At 38.9% G+C, this 21,191-nt stretch overlaps 1 protein-coding gene across 3 annotated transcripts in view; it reads right to left on the bottom strand.

Moving 5' to 3' along the window:
• The window catches only part of PHYHIPL (phytanoyl-CoA 2-hydroxylase interacting protein like), a 195,559-nt gene that overhangs the window by 79,151 nt on the left and 95,217 nt on the right, over positions 1 to 21,191 (bottom strand). For 2 of the 3 annotated variants that reach the window (XM_084633932.1, XM_084633929.1), the window contains one exon: positions 11,196 to 11,267. Coding sequence is in view for 1 of the 3 variants with exons in the window: in XM_084633929.1 (XP_084490055.1) it covers position 11,196 (1 nt within the window). In the remaining 2 variants the exon portion in view is untranslated. Of the gene's footprint in view, positions 1 to 11,195; positions 11,268 to 11,769; positions 11,788 to 21,191 lie in introns of those variants that run through there. The other variant, XM_084633933.1, reaches the window with a different exon arrangement.

The raw sequence follows: 21,191 nt of genomic DNA, 5'->3' as shown, positions 1-21,191 counted from the left end.
GCAAAGTTTGAACTGCAAAATACAGAGGGATCGATGCCTCAATACAGCCTGGGTATTGCCTTCCCCAACGTCCTCTCTGCTGTGCATCCAAAGCTAATAAATCCATAAATAAAATAAAAATGACCCATGTCCTTACCTATATATTGAAAGAAGCAATTAAATAAGGATTGTATCTTGCCACAGATAATCCACAGCCTGGTTTTTAGTTAACCAAATCTGATTCATAGGAAATTATAATGTACATCCTAAATTAAAAAAAAAATTGTATGCTAGAAATTGAAAAGGGTTGTTTTAGGATTGGATTCAGGTGGGAGGAGGACTAATGAGAAATGTCCCTCCTGCTCAACCCTAATGGCGCACACTGACAATCTTTAGCATGCTGGTTGATAAAGTCATGCCATACTACTAAGTCCCTAGGTCTTCAAATGTGCTGAATCCACATCTCATACTGCAAGCTTCTGACTGTCTGCTACAGAGAAGCAGCATTGCATCCAGGACTGCTCATTCATCCTCATTCAGGCTCAAAGGAAAAATGAGGGCAGAGTGGGTGACTTCAAAATAAGTTAAACATCTTAGTGGAGGAGAGGCGAGGAGGGAGAGGAGAACATGAAATAAGTGAAATGGAAAAATGGAATGAAGAGACTATCAGAGAAGGGATTAGAGGAACAAAGGGAAAATTATGAGAAACCCTTTCTCCCTTCTCTTCCATATTTATCACTTTCCCACTCTATTCCTTTCTTTCCTTGTCTTTCTTTCCACTCTCTTTTGTCACTATAGGCAATGGCTGGCTGGCGTGCAGATAAACTGGCAACAAGCCAGTACATGTGTAGCTGCTGAACAGCTCAGAGATTAAGCAGTGTTCAGGGATAGGGGTGGCAGATAGTGATTTGAGGAGAGTTTCTTTTTCCAGGAGGAAGATTCAGAAGAAAAACAATGATCTTAATATTTTGTAAGCTTCAGACATGTAGCATGAATCAGAACCATAAAGGAATCTTCCTCATGATGACTGTTATTACTAGGCATAATTCTGGACTTTTAACCTTGTTTGCAAAAGTCAGTTTAAGATGACTACTCGGAGTGTTTCCATTGACTCCAATGCACTTGGGATCAGGCCTGAATACAGGTGAGCAAATACTGCAACAAAAATGCAACTGATTTTTGTTCAAACTTTGTGAGTTAACTTCAACTGTGTTCATGCCCCATTTTGTATTTGCTCTTCATATACATTCTAGTGATGTTTGCTGGCAAGAATGTTTGCAGAAACAGAAGGCATTATGCAAATTATCTCTGAATAATGAGCAGGTTAAGACAGAAGATTCCCAATGGTAAGAATAAATTGAGAAATTTCACCCCTGTCCTGTGCCTCCCTGTATTATAGACTGAAGGACTATTAGAAGAATTCTGAGATGTGTTTCATGACTGATTTCATTGGTTGCCCAATTGCAAAACTTACACGTGTGCTTTCAAATTCTAACAAACTTGTCTACGCTTTTCTGTTTGTATTCATTTTTAATGAAAATTTAAAATACTGGAAGATTTCATTTAATTTTTGTAAGGTTAAGGCAGATGTGACTGGTTGAGTCACAGAGACCCCCTTGGGACTGCCACCTGATGTGCTGAGACTACCTCTGAGCCCGTTTTCCCTGGCAGCTTGGGACTTCAGTACCCTCTCTTGTTGAGCCAGACACGCTAGCCTGCTGCAAACATAGACCCAGGTCTGAACCATGTCCCCTACAAGCTGCAGACTTAACTGAAAACAGCTTAAGAAGTGCTCCTGTCTCTAGCACCCAGACACCCTGTTCCCAGTGGGATCCAAACCCCAAATAAATCTGTTTTACTTTGTATAAAGCTTATACAGGGTAAACTCATAAATTGTTCACCCCCTATAACAGTGATAGAGAGATATGCATAGCTGTTTACTCCCCCAGGTATTAATTACTTGCTCTGGATTAATTAATAAGCAAAAAGTGATTTTATTAAGTATAAAAAGTAGGATTTAAGTGGTTCCAAGTAATAACAGACCGAACAAAGTAAATTACCAAGCAAAATAAAACAAAAACACACAAGTCTAAGCCTAATACAGTAGGAAACTAAATGCAGGTAACTCTCACCCTCAGAGATGTGCCAATAAGCTTCTTTCACAGACCAGACTCCTTCCTAGTCTGTGTCCAGCAATCACTCACACCCCCGTAGTTACTGTTCTTTGTTCCAGTTTGTTTCTTTGGGGTGCAGAGGCTATCTTTTGAGCCAGCTGAAGACAAAATGGAGGGGTTTCCAGGACCTTTTATATTCTCTCTCTTGTGGGCAGAAACCCCTTTGTTCTCCTGTGCAAAATCACAGCAACAAGATGGAGTCTGTAGCCACCTGGGCAAGTCACATGTCTATGAATGACTCAGCTTTTTGCAGGCTGATGCCATTGTTTACATGTTAGTTTGAACATTCCCAGGGAAGCTCAGATGTGGATTGGTGTCTCCCAAAGTCCATTGCTAGTTAAGTACTCCCTATTACTTGAATAACCCCTTCACACTATGTTGACCAAATCTGCCTTATGTGCTTCCTACAGCAAACACTTTAAATACAAGCATAGAGCCAACGCTCATAACTTCAGATATAAAAACGATACATGCATACAAATAGGATGAATATATTCAGTAGATCATAACCTTTGCAAAGATATGTTACATTGCATATATAGCATAAAACATGTTCCAGTTATGTCATATTTACCCTCATAAGCATATTTCTATAAAGTATTATGGGGTGCAACGTCACAGCAGAGATCAAGAAGAATATGGAAGAAGCTCCCAAATTCAGCTACATTTCGAAGTTACTACACATCCACATATCATAATTCTACAAATATGCTCTCCATCCTCTCAGATTAGCTCTGAAGCTAAAAGTTTTGGAGAATGGCCAAAGAGAGAAAGGAAGAGAAGTAATTATGGGGAAAGAGTATAAAAATGGATAAACCTCTTGAAATTTCTCCTTGTTCTTATTTTACAGATCAAAAAAACCTAACTGAATTGTACTGATGACCAAAGCAGAATCAGTCAATTAAGAAATATATAATGCTGGTTTAGCACATTTGCCGTTGTACTGATGATCCAATATGATCACACGGTCTAGGATCGTGACCGATCAAATTAACATTAATACTATTGGCTCACACAATACTATGTGAGTTTCCCATTTTGCCCTCACATATCCTGTAAGGAGTGCAGAGCAAGCCTGCTAACGAGGTTCCATGGTGCCATGTGTAAAAAGTGCAAGTGAATTCAACATGATTTATTTAAAAAGTGTAAGACAGAGCTTACAAAAGAGTAATGCATGGCATAGGAATGTGTATTCTAATTATTCGTAATATAAAAACACTTTTTGTTTATGTTGCTGACAAATAGATGTGTTTTCGAAAATCTCTAGACTTTCAAGCATTTCTTCTCAAATTTGACATTGAACAGGAGAAATGAAGAGACATGAACAACATTAGTGAGATAGCTCTATGCTCAAAAAAGACTTTCATATTAAAAATTACTCTTACGCCATAAAAAGAAAAGGAGGACTTGTGGCACCTTAGAGACTAACCAATTTATTTGAGCATAAGCTTTCGTGAGCTACAGCTCACTTCATCGGATGCATACTGTGGAAAGTAAGAAAAGGAGTACTTGTGGCACCTTAGACACTAACCAATTTATTTGAGCATAAGCTTTCAAATAAATTGATTAATCTCTACACTATCCACAGGATGCATCCGATGAAGTGAGCTGTAGCTCACGAAAGCTTATGCTCAAATAAATGTGTTAGTCTCTAAGGTGCCACAAGTACTCCTTTTCTTTTTGCGAATACAGACTAACACGGCTGCTACTCTGAAACCTGTCTTAAACCATACTATGCTTCCTAAGAATATGACTTCAGTGTTCTATTTCCACTTGCTGAATTGTTTTCCTTCAAGAGCAATAAGCTGGCTGTCCAGATATCTGTATTCTTTGTGACATTCGGGTACTTAAGCCTAAGGTGCCAACATCCTTAGAAAGGTTACAGAGAATGGTAATGCTTCGGCTCTGAAAAATTGCATCGAGGCACTGAAGTCTGGATGTCAATTATTTCATGACCTATGCTGTCAATTGGCAATATTGTTGCATTCCCTACACCCTTCCTTCTAGCTGCGTGACATTGTTATCCAAATATTTCCTTTGGCTGAAAATGCAGCTTGGTTGAGGAAATAACTGAATTTATATGAATGGAAGCTCTTATTTATGACTGTTCTGTTTGCTAGATGATTCATTACCTCCAATAAGAATATTTGAATGTGTTGAGCTATTTGTATTGAAGGCATCATCTGTAGAGCAATATCGTTTGGTGGTCACTGGATGGCTGATTTTGTTTGGTATATGCCTCTGTAGATGTTATTACCTTGTTAAGAATCAAAGATGCTGCTTTGCTGGACACTGAATTAATAGCTTTTTTCTGCTTTTTTAATCTCTGGCTTTTCCTTCTACACCAGTGAATCATAACTCCCCTCTCTTCTCCCTTGTTTTTGATATTCCTCAGATGCCACTTCCTCAGCAGCCCCCATAAATAAATGCACTTTGCAGCATGCTCCAAAGATCTGATTTTGGGGGGTTCAATCCAGACCAGTAAGGGGTTGCATCACCACCTGCCCTTCAACTCTGGGTGTCTTACATGCTACATTGCTGTGCTCACAGCCCCGAGAGTAACAGCCAACACACAAGCATACAGGTCACACCCTGGCTTCCACTGTCCAGTTACTGTTTGCAGAGTAACCCCAACATCTCCTTAGTCCCAAATTTACCCAAAATTGTTTCTCACCCTCCCTCCAGTGTCCAGGTCTTTCCTGGAACAGCCACAGAAGTTAAGTTCCCTGCTTCTTTAAAGAGACAGAAACAGCAGCTTGTTATCTTGTCTGGAATTAAACAATCACTTCTATTCAGTCAAAGTACTTGGCTGGTTTAGATGAAAAATAAAACAATTTATTTAATCAAAGTATTAGTGAATGCAAGTATAAGGGATAAAGACAGAAAGGGTTACAAACAAAAGTAAAAATGGTTTTCTAATGGCTAAGACCAAATTTAACAAGCTACTGTCTTTGTTCAAGGTAGTTTCCTCACCAATCTTCCTTTTACAGCAATGGCTGAGTAGACCTTGAGTCAGGATCCCCACAGAGTTTAAGGCACTGGCTTTCCTTGTCTCCTCAGGTGAAGGAGAACTCAGCAGCTCTCTGCGCCTCTCTTTATAGTCCAGTGAACCTTTGAAAATTCTCTGTCAAAGTTCATTGACCCTGCTTCAAGATGCAGGAAGGATTCCTAGGGCTACAGTCTTCATTCCACACTGAGATTGTTAAGTGATCAGTTTCTCCCTACTTGCTGACCCGATGGCTTTGTTTGCTTGGCATGTAATTGTGATTTTCTTTGGTCACACCTTCAAGCAGGCAGAAACACATTCCAGTGACTGGAAAAAAACTGTTTATCTACTCCCCCTGACATACCTGGTTTAAACACATTTTAGTCATAATTCCAGTACCTCTGTATAATCTTTTGTGGGCTGACTGTACATATGTCATGCAAGAATATTATGATCAGTGAGTTATTAGTTTTCCAGTGACATATTACATGCCACCTTTTGGGAATATATTGTGACAACAGTGTGTTAGATGTAGTGAGTAGGCCAGCCCTGACAAGATTTGCTGACAGAGTAGTGAACCACCAATAAGCATCTGTGTCACAAACGGTCAATAGACTTAGGCCATTTTGGACCAGGGAGAAAGCTAGTTTCAGAATTGTCTACCATAGACAGATAACACTATCACTTTCCTTGCCAGGGGAATGCAGGTCCAGTGACTGCTGATTGCAGTGTGGTAGTATGGCCTGAAGAGAGAAGTGGTCTCTCAAGTTGGTCCTAAGCCATTTTGATCTTTATAGATCACACCCAACATGTTAAATTCAGTCCACAAACTGAAGCAGATCTTGGTGCACAGATGACACGTGCTGTCATTGAGAAACACAATTTCACAGCGAAGCTGCTGCATTCTGCACCAGCTTCAGTTTCCAGATTGGTCCAAAGTGTACCCTCAAGACTGGGTTTCTGCAAAGAGTACATGGGCAGTTATGGGATTGCATGGATGTAACTAAAGAAAGCGATGCCTCCCACCCCCCAAATGCAGTTGTACATGTGCAACAAAGCAAAGTATCCACTACTAATGAAGAGGGGGAAATGCTAAAAAGAAACCAGGAATTTCCAAGATGTTCTTGTGGTTAAGGCACTGCACTGGGACTCTAGAGTTTTGAGTTCTTTCCCTGCTTGGCCACAGACATTCCTGTGTCTTAAGCAAGTCACTTAGGGCTTGATTCTGCTCCTGCTATAGTCAAAGGCAAAACTCCCATTGACTTTAACAGTTCAGGATCAAGCCCTTAATTAAACTCTGCAGCAGTTTCCCATAATTTTAGTAGTAATTCTCTATCTCACAGTGTTGGTGTAGCAAGCATAATTCCATTAATGTTGGGTGAGGTGTTTAGAGGCTAGAGTGATGAGAACCATAAAAAGCCTTTAAAAATAAAAAGGGTCAAATAGATCTATCTTGCCATCACACCAATAGTCACTCTGGTAAATTACCCCAATCTTACAAACTAGTTAATGGAAGAACAATTTTTAGGAAAAATATAAGCAAAGGGGAGAGACTCAATTTACTATGACTGGATAGTTTAATTAAGATTAAACTACCCCAATGTTTGCTCATCATATTTTATGAGAATATTTTTAGCGACCACTTCATGCTTGTTTTAAATCTGAAAATCCTGACTTACTTGATTTAAATCTATTTTAACAATGCTTTTTATCTTTTATCTTTTTCATATTAAGAAAGCCAGCTCATTTCTGTTAAATAAACCAAAGACATAAAAGTAACAGTACTTGAGGGTTAACTGGATTAGAATGATAATTGCAGATGTAAGGAACAACAAAGGTGCCACTAGAGTGTATCTGTGGGCAGCTGGTATGGCAGATTTTGCCAATATTAGTGTTAATGTGGGAATACAACAATATGGTAGCTGCTAACATTTGATTCAATAAATCTCAGTCCATTTTTTAAGTCTAGCTAGCGTTTTGGAGAACCAAGCTCAGTATTTCATAGTGCCAAAGGCAGGATTTTATGTGAATCCCACTCAAATGGCAACAGGCATTCTTAGGGTTTTTAAAGTTTTTTTCCTCTGAAAATCTAGCACACAGCAAAAGATAATTCATGTCCAAAATATTCACAGAAAAATGGTGTAATGCTCACTATGGTGGTTTTTCTCAGATGATTCAAGCCCTAAGAGAAAACATGTCTGTGCTGTCAAAATCATTTGACAATGTTTTGTTATTATTATATTTAGTTTGTATGTAATTTTTTCTTTTAAATTGAGCTCTAAAGTTGTTTAGTACATTTTCTTTTTAAAGAACACTAGACTTTAAAAGTAAGAGCCACATAAATATTCACAGTAACTGTTTATATGAGTGGGCAACCTTCAGAAGTTATCAATTCCACACAAGTCTGGTACTTTTCACAACTTAGAAAATTACAAAAAATGCAATTAGAATGTATTTCTAAAACTACTTCTTGCAATTAGCTCTTCTAGAGATGGGTCCTTAGGTAACATGTTTTGGACCAGGAGCTCTCTGGACCAGATACACAGACAGATGTGAACACTGTTCTCAGAGTCTCAGAACTCTGTTCTGATCAAGTTCTCTCTTTGAGAACTATGTCTGTCTGTCGAAGATACTTCCTCCTCCATCTACTTTAGACACCCTTCCTTATTTTTGTGACTATCCTCCAGTGCTTAATTTGTAATGAAAGTGGTGCAGGGGCTCAAGCTCTTTTTTAACATTCATAACTGATGCAGCAAGCTCAGAAGTGCCAGGGCTATGAACTGCCAACCCTAGCGGTGGGGGGGCTTAACCCTGGCACAAATTAAGCCCTACTACCCTCTCTACTCCCACACACTGTCACGCCTTCCCACAAAGAGTTTTCTTCTGATAAGGCTACCTCTCAAGTTTCTACCTGATGCTCACCCAACTCTGTACCCACGCTACTGATGGTCATCCAGTGGCAAGTGCACTCTCATAAGTTCAATGTGTTATCATAAGAATCTATAACAGCACGAACAACTACAACATCATTGTTTTGGAGGGCCAAGCACGATTAACACTTTAAAGGGAACTTGTTCAGGGAATAGCAAATCTTTGACAAGATGCACAGAGAGCAGCAAATTGCAACATTCACAGGGCTTGAGTGTAAAACGTACAAGATAGAGCTTGCTTAATCCTTGGTTCCATTTTGTTTTATGGAAAATGGCCACGCTGCAAATATTAAGATGATGCAATAGTGGATATTTATTATCAGTGGGGGTTGGAAGGCTTAGGTTTTTATCAGTAAATGTTGGTAAACATCAATTTCACCACACATACAATGAAACAATGAAAAAATATTTGCATCAGTGACAATCAACATTTACAGATAGGCAATGTTAGAAAAATGCTGTTTGAGAACTTATTAGTGTTTGATTTATGGATATTTACTTGGTACATTTTGACTCGTGATGGTGATAATTTGTTTTGTAATGGTTATAAAGGTTTAATATTTTTAATCTCAGAGTCTAGTGTCATTAAATAATTATTGTCTTCCCCTCCATTGTTTGACACACACACCCCATAATTCCCCCCAACTTTGAAAATTGAAATCAATATAGCTCAGGGAAAAATTAAAAACCCATCTTTTTCCACAGCTGTGAAAATTAAAAAGGATAAAACTTGGGGGAAAAAATAAGCTTTAAAATAATCCATGTGACCTGTCAAAATTATAAAAAAATATAAAAATTGAATCCCACTAAGCCTAATCAGTGCATATGAAAAAGTCCTGACTTAGAAAAATAAGAAAAGTGAACTTTCTTACTGTGCTACCCACTAATTTTGCACTTTGATTTCCCTATGCACAAGAAATATGGAATTTGAATGTTTAACACAGAAAGAAGACAAGACAAAATTGCACTGAAAAAATTCACCATTAATCCACAGCTAATCATCAGCACCAGCTAAACTACAAACATGCATTGAGAGGTTGAATTCAAAACCTCCAGCTGCATAAATACAGGCTACTATTTAGTGAACTGAAGAGGAATTTCCATTAACATTAAGTAGTAACATTGCTTATCTGGTTTCAGAGTAACAGCCGTGTTAGTCTGTATTCGCAAAAAGAAAAGGAGTACTTGTGGCACCTCAGAGACTAACCAATTTATTTGAGCATAAGCTTTCGTGAGCTACAGCTCACTTCATCGGATGCATCCGATGAAATGAGCTGTAGCTCACGAAAGCTTATGCTCAAATAAATTGGTTAGTCTCTAAGGTGCCACAAGTACTCCTTTTCTTATTGCTTATCTGCTTGTTAGGCTAACCTCCAGAGCAAGGGTTCCCAATTTTATTCCACCTGCCACCAAAATTTTACTTCTGTGACTACTAAACTACTCTATTTCTTTCTTCCATGGCTTTATATCTGCAAATCCTTTTGTGAACTTATGACAGAAATCTTAATATTGCTTCAGTAAAAGAAAACCGACAAAACTAAAAAATGCCAATGCTGTATTATGGACAAAGTAGGTTTTATATTCATATTCATACAAATGTGATAATTTCACAATTAAAATATCAAAACCTGTAATTTATACATTCTTATTGAAAATTTAATGACTTGCATATTCCCTAGTGAGATATAGTTAAGGCTAAATAATAGGCTAATTAACGCAGCTATTTACATTAGAATATTATTGTCACAAACATAAAGAAGAGAAACATTTTCCCCCACTGAAAGTAAAAAATGGTGGTCTGTAGAAAATTGTTGAGGCCAGGACAACAGATTCTCAACCCACATTTGGGTTACAACCCCAGACTTCAAAAATATTGCTCTGGAAAATGAGACTGTTGCAAACACGTGAGCCAGCTGGTTTCTATTAAAGATAGGGAAATGTTAAGTATGAACAAAAGCATGTTTGCAGTCAACTATTCATGAAACATTTGAACTCTGTCAAATAAACCTGTTTAGGTAGTGTTAAAAAAGTCAAAATCCATTCCTACGGTTCCCCTAGTTACAAAGATTTTGACTCACTTATCATTCACAATATCTAAAATACTATGGTGAAGGCTTCATTAGCAATATTAAATATACACACAGTTATGAACCCTGAATGTTTTTCTTTTTCAGATTATTCAATTATATGATTATATGCTGATTTAGGGCCTTCGTATTTAGCCATTCCATGTTCAGAATTTTCACTTCATTAAAAGCTCTGTGCATATTGGAACTCCAGAACAAGGCCTTAAAATATCATTTTATTGGTTCAAGAAGCCACAGACATGAATTCCAAGCACCAAAATGAATTCCGGAAACAACATGCCTGAACAAATGCAGTAAAATAAGATTTGAAATACAAAGTACCTTGTATATATGATTTTTTGTATAAGTTTGAGGCCAATCACTTTCTCAAATACTAAACACTATCAAAATAAGGACACAATATCACACATATATAGCATTCCAATATGAATTTAAATACAAAAAACAAACAGCATATGCACACACACTGACCTATATCAGATTAAGATGTTGGTTAATGCAGTATATATGTGAATTAGACATACAGAAAATGAAAAAAAAATGTGTTTAAGGTAATAATATGGCTGAATATAAGTATTACTTCAGGAGTACTATTTAATCTTTATTTTAAAGTGCTTCAGTGGTCACCAAGAACTTTACAATCATAAGGAGGCATAAGATTTATATTCTTAAATTCCAAAATACAAGCATCTACCTCTCAAGTTAAGGGTCACATGAGTAGGTCTGACATTCCATCCAGTAGTGCACACAGTTTTATGTAAACACTAACCAGTACAACAGAAGGCCCAGTTAGAAAAACCACTTGTCCTTGAGCATCTGGAGTTCCCTAGAGTTTAGCTCCTGGAGTTTGGTGCCAGTTATACAAATAAGAAATATTATTGAGTCATAACAGTGTTTGGGCTTATGACACATATTTGAGAGCAGCTCCGGCCTTCCATCCAGAAGAGGGCACCATCTCAGTCTCTCCCCCTCCTCCCCATCATACATACACATACAATTACATAAACAAACAATTTAAAAAAAAATCAGTAAAACTTACTTATTCCACAGAAGCAGCCATATATCTATGAACGGATGGGAAACTTGAGTTGATATGCAGCAAATCTCTCTCCTGTTGATTTAAAGAAAACACTTGCCTTTGAATGTTGCCTTTAGGAAAGTTTCCAACCTATTTCCATTACTTTGAGCGTGGATGGAGATGTGGGGGAGGGGTGCAATTTTATTATAAATTAACTTGAGATTTTCCCCAGACAAAACCTGCCTACATTGACAGAGTAAAAAACCTAAGAAAAATGCACATAAAAATTGTATATGCAAATTTTAAAATTCTGAAGTTGGCACCCTCCACATCCCTCAATTATCCCTACACAACTACATCAATCCACTCCTTCCCACTATCAGTTCTTTCCCCACTCCTCCTCCATCCATTAGTTATCTTCCGCCATCAATTTGATTTTGCCTACTATCCATCAGTCCCCTTCTTCCAACTCTCTTATTTTGGTTCCCCTGGTCTATTGATCCATCTTCCCTTTCTAGTCCCCCAGTTTCCCATTTCCCTAGCCTTCCTTTCCTCTCCTCCCTTCAGTTTTCCCTCCTCCCCTTTACCCCACTACCTAATACTCAGGCAGGGCTGGCTGGCTGGCCTCTTTGCTTAGCAGATGCAGTTGCTCGGCTTGCTGGTGTTGGTGGGCATTTCTCCCTCCTTTTTTCCTTCCCCTGCTGACTGTGCTCAGCTCATCTAGACCTGGACTCCTCCCTTAGCTTTCTCTGAAACTATCCTTAGAGAACAGGGGCATTGCTGAAGCTGGGAATGCAGCCTGACTGGCTGACAAGGAAAATCACCAGCTCCACCCACCTTGGCAACTAGCTAAAGCCAGACAAACCTGCTTTGGGGGCATGGGGGCAGAAAACAGACTGAAAAGCCATTGTTTCCAGCAAAAAACTAGGCAGATCTGGGTCTGGGGTTTGCATTATTAAGATAACATGCACCCCTGACTCTTCATAGAACTCAGTGCTTCTGATGTCCTTCTCCTCTGCAGAGGGCCTCACAGTCTCCCTACTACCAATCATGTTGGGCTGTGGGTGGAGGAGGTCTCTCTGTACCCAAACTGCACACTTTCCTGCTGTCATGATTTTCTCATGACATAGAAATTATTTGTTGGCCTTTGTTATGGCCTTTGGCACATGCCCAACTGACTCCCTGTGTCACTGCACACACTGTACTGCAGGAATGTAAGCATTGACTTGTCCAGGGCTTTCGCTATAATTCTGGAGGAAATCCATGGCCATCCAGTGTTAAAGAGGATGGGGCACGCCAATTTCAATGAGCCAGCAATTCTCCTTGTCTTTATTCTTTAGCTTCTGTCGGACCAGGGAAGTCCTTTCGGCTCAGAAAAGGAGGTACTATTGGATTTCGTGTGTATGGGACACATTTTCTAACTTGGTTCTTGATGCTACAAGGGATTGAGCACACTGCATTGCCACTGAAGTCAATGGGAGTGGAGGGGGCTTAGCATCTCAATGGCACATGTCCTTCCCACAGCATTGTGGTGAGAGATAAGCTGGGAGAAAAAGGAAGGGACCAGAGAAAAGAGGAAGAGGACAGGGAGAAAAAAAATTCAGGCAAAGGAATTAAAATAAATATATGGGGGAATGCAAATTAAAAGAGCTAACGTAAAATCACTGAATACATAAAAGTGTTGGAAAGTGTTATAGAAATGAAAAACTAAGGAGAAAAGAGATAGTCACAGGAGAAAAATATAATAGAAATCAGATGAGACAAACAGAGCAAAGAAAGTAAATAGCAAATTTAAATAGGTTTTAGAAAATATAATAGGAAAATATACAAAAGAAAAGAAAAAGTGAGGGGAAAAGAAAGAACTGAAAAAGACACATGGTAAATTATTCTTTTGAGCATAAGTGGTTGGGGGTTTTTTTAGTCAACATAATTAAAGTAAAAATATCCCAGGGGAACCAGTCCTGCTTTTTAATGATCAAAACTGTACACAATATAGGAATGATAAATGCTTTAATTTTTTTCCCCTAAATGCCTTCAGAGCCTACCCCCATTCATACAATTCACAGGTGCCTCACCTGAAAATGACCAAACTCCACCACAAAATCCCAAGATGTAATTGGCCACTACAACCAGGGAAGTAAGCAGGTTAAGTGCACTGCAGTGGTGAGTCACTTTTGCACACGCAGTTATTTGCACAAGTTAACTGTTTGCTCATGCACATTGAGCAAGTTAGCAACATAACTATTGGACCTCTTTGCACAAACATCATTTGCATGCTTAAATGGAGGTGTCTGTACAGGGCACAAGCCCCTTTGAAAACACAGCCCTTCAGCAAAAACCCATTATTGGAAAGTCAGAGTCTTGCACTGCATGCTTTTTAACAGTTTCCAGACTTTGAGGACAAGACTTGTGGTGCCTTTGGGGTGAGCTTTTTTTGGCGGTGAACAAAAATCACCTGAGATTATGCAATTTCTTCCCGTTTCCATGCTCTCAGAAGAGGGGTCCTACCAAAACACATTTCCTCCAGAGCAGAGGGATGGACTTCATTCTCTCCAGTCCCAATTGCTGCTGCTCCTTCATTTGTTTAGAAGGGCTCACTGGAGAGCGAAACAGAGTCTTCCTGTCTCCCTCAGGAGCCGAATACTCCGTTTCCTCACCTGCTATCTGAGCTGATTGATGACGCCAGAGCAGCAGTTGCATCCCCTGAAGCTACAGCTATAATGCTTCAGGGGCTACGTTGCTAGGGGAAAAGCAAACTCATACATCAAGGTCTTGAGACATTTAAAAACCATCTCTTACTGGCATTGAACAATAGCCTAGACAGAGCTGAGCACAATTAGTGTGATTTTTCTGAGTTTCACATATGTGTATCAGACTCAGATTTCTGTATGCTACATGATTTGAAGGTTTTTAGCCAGACAAAGGAATTTTATTCCCCAGGAACCTTCACAAATAGATTAAAGCTACAGAAGTTCCAGCCAAAAGGCTCACATGATTGCTCTTCATGCAGTACATTCTGGTTACCTATTTCTTTTCAGTGACAAATGAATACAATACCTTCTGGCTTCCTATATTTTGTTCTCTTTTGTCACCTTTGTCACCTAGATTTCATGGCATATGTTTGTCCTTTCCCCTGACAGACCCAAGAAGAGGGTCATGCACTAAGACCTTGGCCTTAGTGAGAAAAGCATTTGTCAATACAGTACCCGCAATTATCATAGTGGCTCGGGGCTATGTAACTGCCCCATTCAACTTGTAAATTGCACTTCCATATAAGGTTACCTGGGTGTGGTTTTTGACAGTGCATATTTCACTGTTTTTACTGTACATGCATAAACATGTCCGACCTTTGTGGTAGGTTTTCACCCAATATGGTGAATTTGCACAAGGAGATCATAGTATTTTACACATTCTTCCACATGAGATCATGAAACATTTTTAGAACAGAAAACAGCCATTTAGCCCAATACACCTATTCTCAATTGGCTGATCATAACCTCATCTTTCTGCGTATTCACCATACACCATTTCCTCCTCCAGAAACAATTCTAATGTACATTTCTCTTGAAAGCAAAAATACATTGTTTAATTTATTCCATATGTTAATTACTCTCTCTGAGAGATAACAGGAACATAAGAACGGGCATAGTGGGTCAGACAAAAGATCCATCTAGCCCAGTGTCTTGTCTCTGACGGTTGCCCATACCAGAGCTTCAGTGGGAGTATACAGGGGAGTGATCTACCACTGTCTTCCCCTCCTACCTTCTGGCAGTCAGAGGTTTAGGGCTGTCCTAAATTTAGACTGAGGTCACTATTTGTATGGTTTCCTAATTTTTGAATTATGTCACTTATTTAACCTTGCAGTAGTGAGAATGTTTCTATTTTAAATCAATATAAAAGGCCAAACAATCCTCTTCTATACAAATGTTCCTAAAGGGAAAATTACATCTACGTTCCCATGGCTCAGAAACCACTAATGTCAATCTCCTCTTAGCCAGAAGGATGAGTGTTAGCACGGAACGGATAAAAACAAGGTCTCATCCACACAAAAGGACTAATACTCTACTGCCTTGCACCTGGTGCAGCCATCAATACATTGTACTCACCTTACACAGCATTAAGTGACTATACAAGGTGCAAGGAAGTGGAGAATCAGGCCCAGGCAATCGAAAGAAATACAAGGGATAGCCGTAATCAACCTGGAAGATCTCTGGACTGGCAAGGAAGCTCTTCCCAGTTTGAAAATTTTCTGCTCTTAACTGCATTAAGAAACCTTCCTTGGCCTTCCTTTCTACTGCCTGGCTCTGTGACCACACTGCCATTGGTTCCCCCCTCTCTGCACATGCTCTCCATCACACTTCCAATGGGGCTCACACAGCATAGAGCAGAAATTAATGTTGCTTCCATGGCACTCACTGGAGAAAATCCACTAGTTTTAGAGGGAAACTTTGGCTTATTCCACTTCTGGCCTGACATGTCCACTGGTATCCCACAAAATCACAACTGCATTGTCCATGTTGAAGGCCTTGCATGAGTATAGATGTCATTTACACGTTGTACATGGCACTCACGCATTCTGCAATTTAATCAGGGTGGATAAAAATCAGGGTTTTTTTTTTAAATTAAAAATGGATTTTTTGAAAAATTAAATTAAATACATGTTTATTTTAAAAAAACCTATTTAAAATTAAATTTGAAATTGATAAGTTATGTTAAGGCCTAAACATATGATGATCTAGTCAAATAATTTAAATTAAATTCAAGAAAGTATTAAGCGGTTCATGGTTTTGTCACGTTTTAAAAAAAGTCATACTACTGAACTGGTGGAAGTCATCTGGAACCAGAGTTTGTTGAAGTGCTAAACCAGCTTTTGACAGCAATAGCCTCTACTGCAGATAAATATCTTCTTTATTTCAGCATATTCAACTAATTCATCCAAGTTAAGAAACCAATTGGAATTTGAAAAAAGCAGAAAAACTTGTTTTCCTTTCAATCTAGTAATAAAAACTAGGTATGAGTGGATGAGATCTGCTAGTTCTAAAATTCTAAAGGTTGTGGTGACCAGAATCATTTCAATTAACTACAGATAACAATTGCTTTGTTTAATAAATCACTTTTAAAGGCAAAACATGTTTTGGTAAACTTTTTTTTTCTTATGTATCCAACACATTTAAGGTAATTTTATGTAATAAAAATTTTTAAATGGTGTTTTTGTGCATTTTTAATTGAATTTCCATCCAAATAGAGAATCAAAAGTAAAACAGACATCATCTAGGTGCAGATTTTTAAAGGTATTTAGGCGTTGCTTGTGCTCAGCAAAGCAACGCCTATGTGATTTAAGAGTCCAAATCTCATTTTCAAAAAGAAATGTAGGCACTTAGGAGCCTAAAAAGTTCATCGACTTTAGAATTTAGACTCCTAAGTAACTAAATTCTTTTTGAAATGACATTTGGGCTCCTTGATCAGTTGATCCCCAGTGATCTCCTTGATCACAGCATAGCAATGCCTAAATATCTTTTAAAATCTGGGCCCTAGTAAATAAGAAATGCATCATTCACCATTTTCTAACATTAAAAAGGTTAACATTAAGAATCTGAAGCAATATAAGTTGTGCTATATAATTGCTTAAATGTGTATAGATCTGGTGTATCCTCCTGGTTAGAAGAAAAGTATCGTAAAGGCTATATTTAACTGCAAATCACCATGTTTTAATGTATCTCATCCAGTGAGAATAAACCTTGCTTTAGTTAATTTCCTAAAAAGTATAAATGCAAAACATTAACATTTATTTAAATCAAAGGTCCTGCTGCTGATTTAAATCATAATTAAAATTGGCGATTAAAATCTCTTTGATTTAAATCAATCCACCCTGGATTTAACACAATTTTCTGGAGCAAGCACCATTTCTTCCACTCCCTGGTGCAAAATGGAGTGAAACATAGGGTTAAATATACGATGGGCCATTTTTTCAAAATGAGCCCCTACAACTTCACCAGCAGTTTTGTGAATACACTTACACTTGTGGACCAAATAACAGGATTCCAGTTTCTAACATCCTTATCATAAGAGTGCTCAGTCAAACATTTCATGGTAGATCCGTGTCTGGTATAAATTGTTATAGCTCCATTAGCTTCTGTAAAGCCATAATCATTTACACCAGCTGTGAATCTGTCCCCTCAAAACTGTTCTTTTTGCCCCACAAATGATTACATTTGTAAAAACTGCAAATACAAATTTAGAGTCTAAGTTGAGACCTCTTTGAACCTTTGACTTATAGCCTTATGGCCCTGCACAAATCTAAAACCTGTGGAGGCTTTTAGGAAAAGGACAGCTTCTTAAATTTGCTTTAGTTACTCACTCCATGAAGTTACCATGGGTTGGGGAGAAGTCATACTTTTCAGATTTCTTTCCCCAACCCCCAGCATTCAATTCAATAAAATTGTTCTCTCAAAGACTGCATTTCCTTTTCAATTACTCTAACATTAAACCCTAACTCCGGCCGTAAAGATATACTGCTCTAAGGAACAGAACTATCTGCATAAATCTTTTTGATAATGGTGCTCTTCTTTCCAAACATTTCCTTGATGTAGAATACAAACTGAGCTCCAGTGTTAAGTCAACTAGGATTTCAGCTTGGCCTTGAAACGTTGCCATTAATTAATTCAGTCCAAGAAGTTCAGACAAAGATACAAACAAAAAAGTTCTCTAAATATATAAAGCATTCACAATATTCTAATTCATTCCTCTCCAGGAGCCCAGCAGAGTCAAAGAATAGTGTACAAAGCATGTTTAGACACTATAAAAAGCACTAGAAAGTGTAAGAATAGCTTAAAAAAACATTTATTTAAAGGCTTGCATTTTGAGGGCGATTGTGAAGTATTTCCTAATCAATTTATGCTTCAGAGTGCTAAACAATTGCAAACTTAATGAAGGGTAGATTTCTTCACTTTAGGAAACAGGACAAAGAATTTCCTATTAGCAATGAGGAAAAGAAAACAGAAGATAGAAGACCTTATCCAAAAATTACAGGAGCTTTTCAGTATTTTAAATACTAAACACAAAGTCAGCAATTCCTGCCTGGGTTCCACCATTTGCACCAGCTAGAAAAAAAAACAATATGAGAAATCCAACTTTTTTTCTCCCCAACTACTTGTGCAATCAATGTAAAACCAAGTACAATAAAACATTGTATGTAATACAATGACAAACCCAGGCTACCAAGGAAAGCTCATAAATCCTTCTCCAAAAAGCTTATCACCACATTTATAGACATATTGCAAGGAAACTAAAACAAATGCCAGGAATTGTCCCAGTGCACAGTCAACTTTGAGACATGCTTCAAGCCCACTAATGTACATTGTATTTTGCTTAGGAATAAGATTACAGTATAGAAAAGTCTACTTTTTTATCAGGGGCTTGTGCAGGAATTTAAATTTGGCCACTTTTGCAAATGCACGTTCTGTGCCCTGCACCACGGCCCCAAGAGCTGGCTCTCACAGAATATCAGGGTCATCTAATCCAACCCCCTACTCAAAGCAGGGCCAATCCCCAATTTTTGCCCCAGATCCCTAAATGGCCCCCTCAAGGATTGAACTCACAGCCCTGGGTTTAGCAGGCCAATGCTCAAACCACTGAGCTATCCCCCTCCCCATGGCAGTCCTGGGACTGAAGGACATGGCGGGGGGGGGGAGGGGGATGGAAACTTACCCCAAAATGTCTTCACCTTCCACTGAGACGAAAGGGATGAGGTAATATCTTTTATTGCAATGGTTCTCAACCAGAGGTAAATGTACCCCTGGGAGTACTCACAGGTTACATCAACTCATCTAGATATTTGCCTAGTTTTACAACAGGCTACATGAAAAGCACTAACGAAGTTAGTACAAACTAAAATTGCATACAAACAATGACTTGTTTATACTGCTCTGTATATGATATACTGAAATATAAGTACAATATTTATATTCCAATTGATTTAGTTTATAATTATAGGGTAACAATTTTCAGTAATAGCATGCTGTGACACTTTTGTATTTTCATGTCTGATTTTGTAAGCAAGTAGTTTTTAAGTGAGGTGATACTTGGGGGTACACAAGACAAATCAGATCCCTGAAAGGTATAGTAGTCTGTAAAGATTGAGGGCCACCGTTTTACTGGGTCAACTTCTGTTGGTCAGAGAGACAATCTTTTGAGCTTACACAGAGCTCTTCTTTAGGACTGTGAAATGTACTCAAATATCACCGCTAAAGACAATGTATAAGTTAACACATATTTCAAGGGACCCTTTAAGATGAAGTGGCCAGTTAACATTTCTCCGGTCATAGGGGGCAAAGGTAAGAAAAAAAGCAGCGGGGGAGGGGGTTAGAGATTGTTGTAATAAACTATAAATCCAGTGTCCCTATTCAGTCCATGATTTTTAGTATCTAGCAAAGTTATGAATTTAAGCTCCCTAGCTCATCGTTTGAAGGTGTTATGCAGTGTTAGGATATAGATATTCAGGCCTGTCTGTAAAGGCCTGTACTCTAAGAATTTAGGTATATTCTTATCACTTGGCTAATTATAGAGGTATAAAAGAGAGAATCAAAATCACTATCTGCTGGTGTAAGGGCCTTCTCTTACTGTGACAGTCTGAGGCCCTGTTCTTAGGCTAAGGCCTTTGGCTAAGCAGCAGAGGCAGCCATAAGCTGGGAAGCGACCGGTCACATCCTCACATTCCAAACTAGTCACATTGAAATAAGGTGCTATTGGGCTGTTAGACACTATCAGGACAGGATTGTATTCCTATCACCTCCAGAGAAAGGGAAGTGCCTAGAAAATGTAAAAGGAAACTTAGTTTGATAGCATCCTGTCTGGCAAGAACTCACTTATCAATAGCTGGGATGTGAAATCCTCACTTCTGTATTGTCGTGTCATTATAGTTTGCACTTTGCTATTGTTTGTCTGTACAATCTCTGTCTGGTTCTGTGATTGTTCCTGTCTGCTGTATAATTAATTTTGCTGGGTGTAAACTAATTAAGGTGGTGGGATATAATTGGTTACATAATCATGTTACAATATGCTAGGATTGGTTAGTTAAATTTCAGGAAAATGATTGGTTAAGATATAGCTAAGCAGAACTCAAGTTTTACTATATAATCTGTAGTCACTGAGGAAGTGGGTGGGAGTGGGTGCGGGAGATGGGAACAGGGAATGGGGGTAAGAAAATTGGAATCATGTTTTGCTAAGGGCAGGAATGGGAACAGGGACACAGGTGTAAGGCTCTGTGGTGTCAGAGCTGGGAAGGAGGATACTAAGGAAGGAAACTGGAATCATGCTTGCTGGAAGTTCACCCCAATAAACATTGAATTGTTTGCACCTTTGGACTTCGGGTATTGTTGCTCTCTGTTCATGCGAGAAGGACCAGGAAAGTAAGTGGGTGAAGGAATAAGCCCCCTAACATCTTGGTGCCGTGACTCGGATGCATCACATTGGATAGGGAGTGGCAGCCTGTAAGTCCCCCTCCCCAACAGTCCGCGCAGCTGCTTGGAGGGGGTATCTCGAACTCTCGTGATGGTAGTTGCGGGTTCTGGAAAGTCAGGGTAAAGGATTTTTTGGATAAATGGATAAGGGAGAACCAGAGCCCATACCAGGTACAGGGGTCAACCTGGGATGAGATTAAAAAGGAAATGGAGGAAGTGTTAGGGGACCCAGAGGGATGGGGGGTGGCTGAGGAGCCCACCCTCCTTGGTACATGGGTAGTGGAAGAAGGTCCCTGCCCATGGGGACTGAATGCCTTCCAGGGAAAGGAGGAACTTCAGTCTGCTTGTGAGAGGTTTGAAGTAAGGGCAGCATTATGGGAAGCTGCCAGTAATCTTTCAAGTTAGGTGCTGCTTCAGCAAGGGCTGCTGTAGGGTTGTAAATTAGTTAGGGGTAGTTAAAGATGATTTGGCACAAAAGGGTTTAAAGTCAAAAGCAGAGTTAACAGACTACCTTTAGAGACTGGATCTGAGACTTGGTCCTAGGGGAGTGGAGAAAAAA

The sequence above is a fragment of the Lepidochelys olivacea genome (assembly GCF_965140295.1).
Source record: "Lepidochelys olivacea isolate rLepOli2 genome assembly, chromosome: 7".
Classification (NCBI taxonomy): Eukaryota; Metazoa; Chordata; order Testudines; family Cheloniidae; genus Lepidochelys; species Lepidochelys olivacea.
The sequence above is the reverse complement of the archived record's forward strand: the minus strand, read 5'-3'. Positions and strand labels throughout refer to the sequence as shown.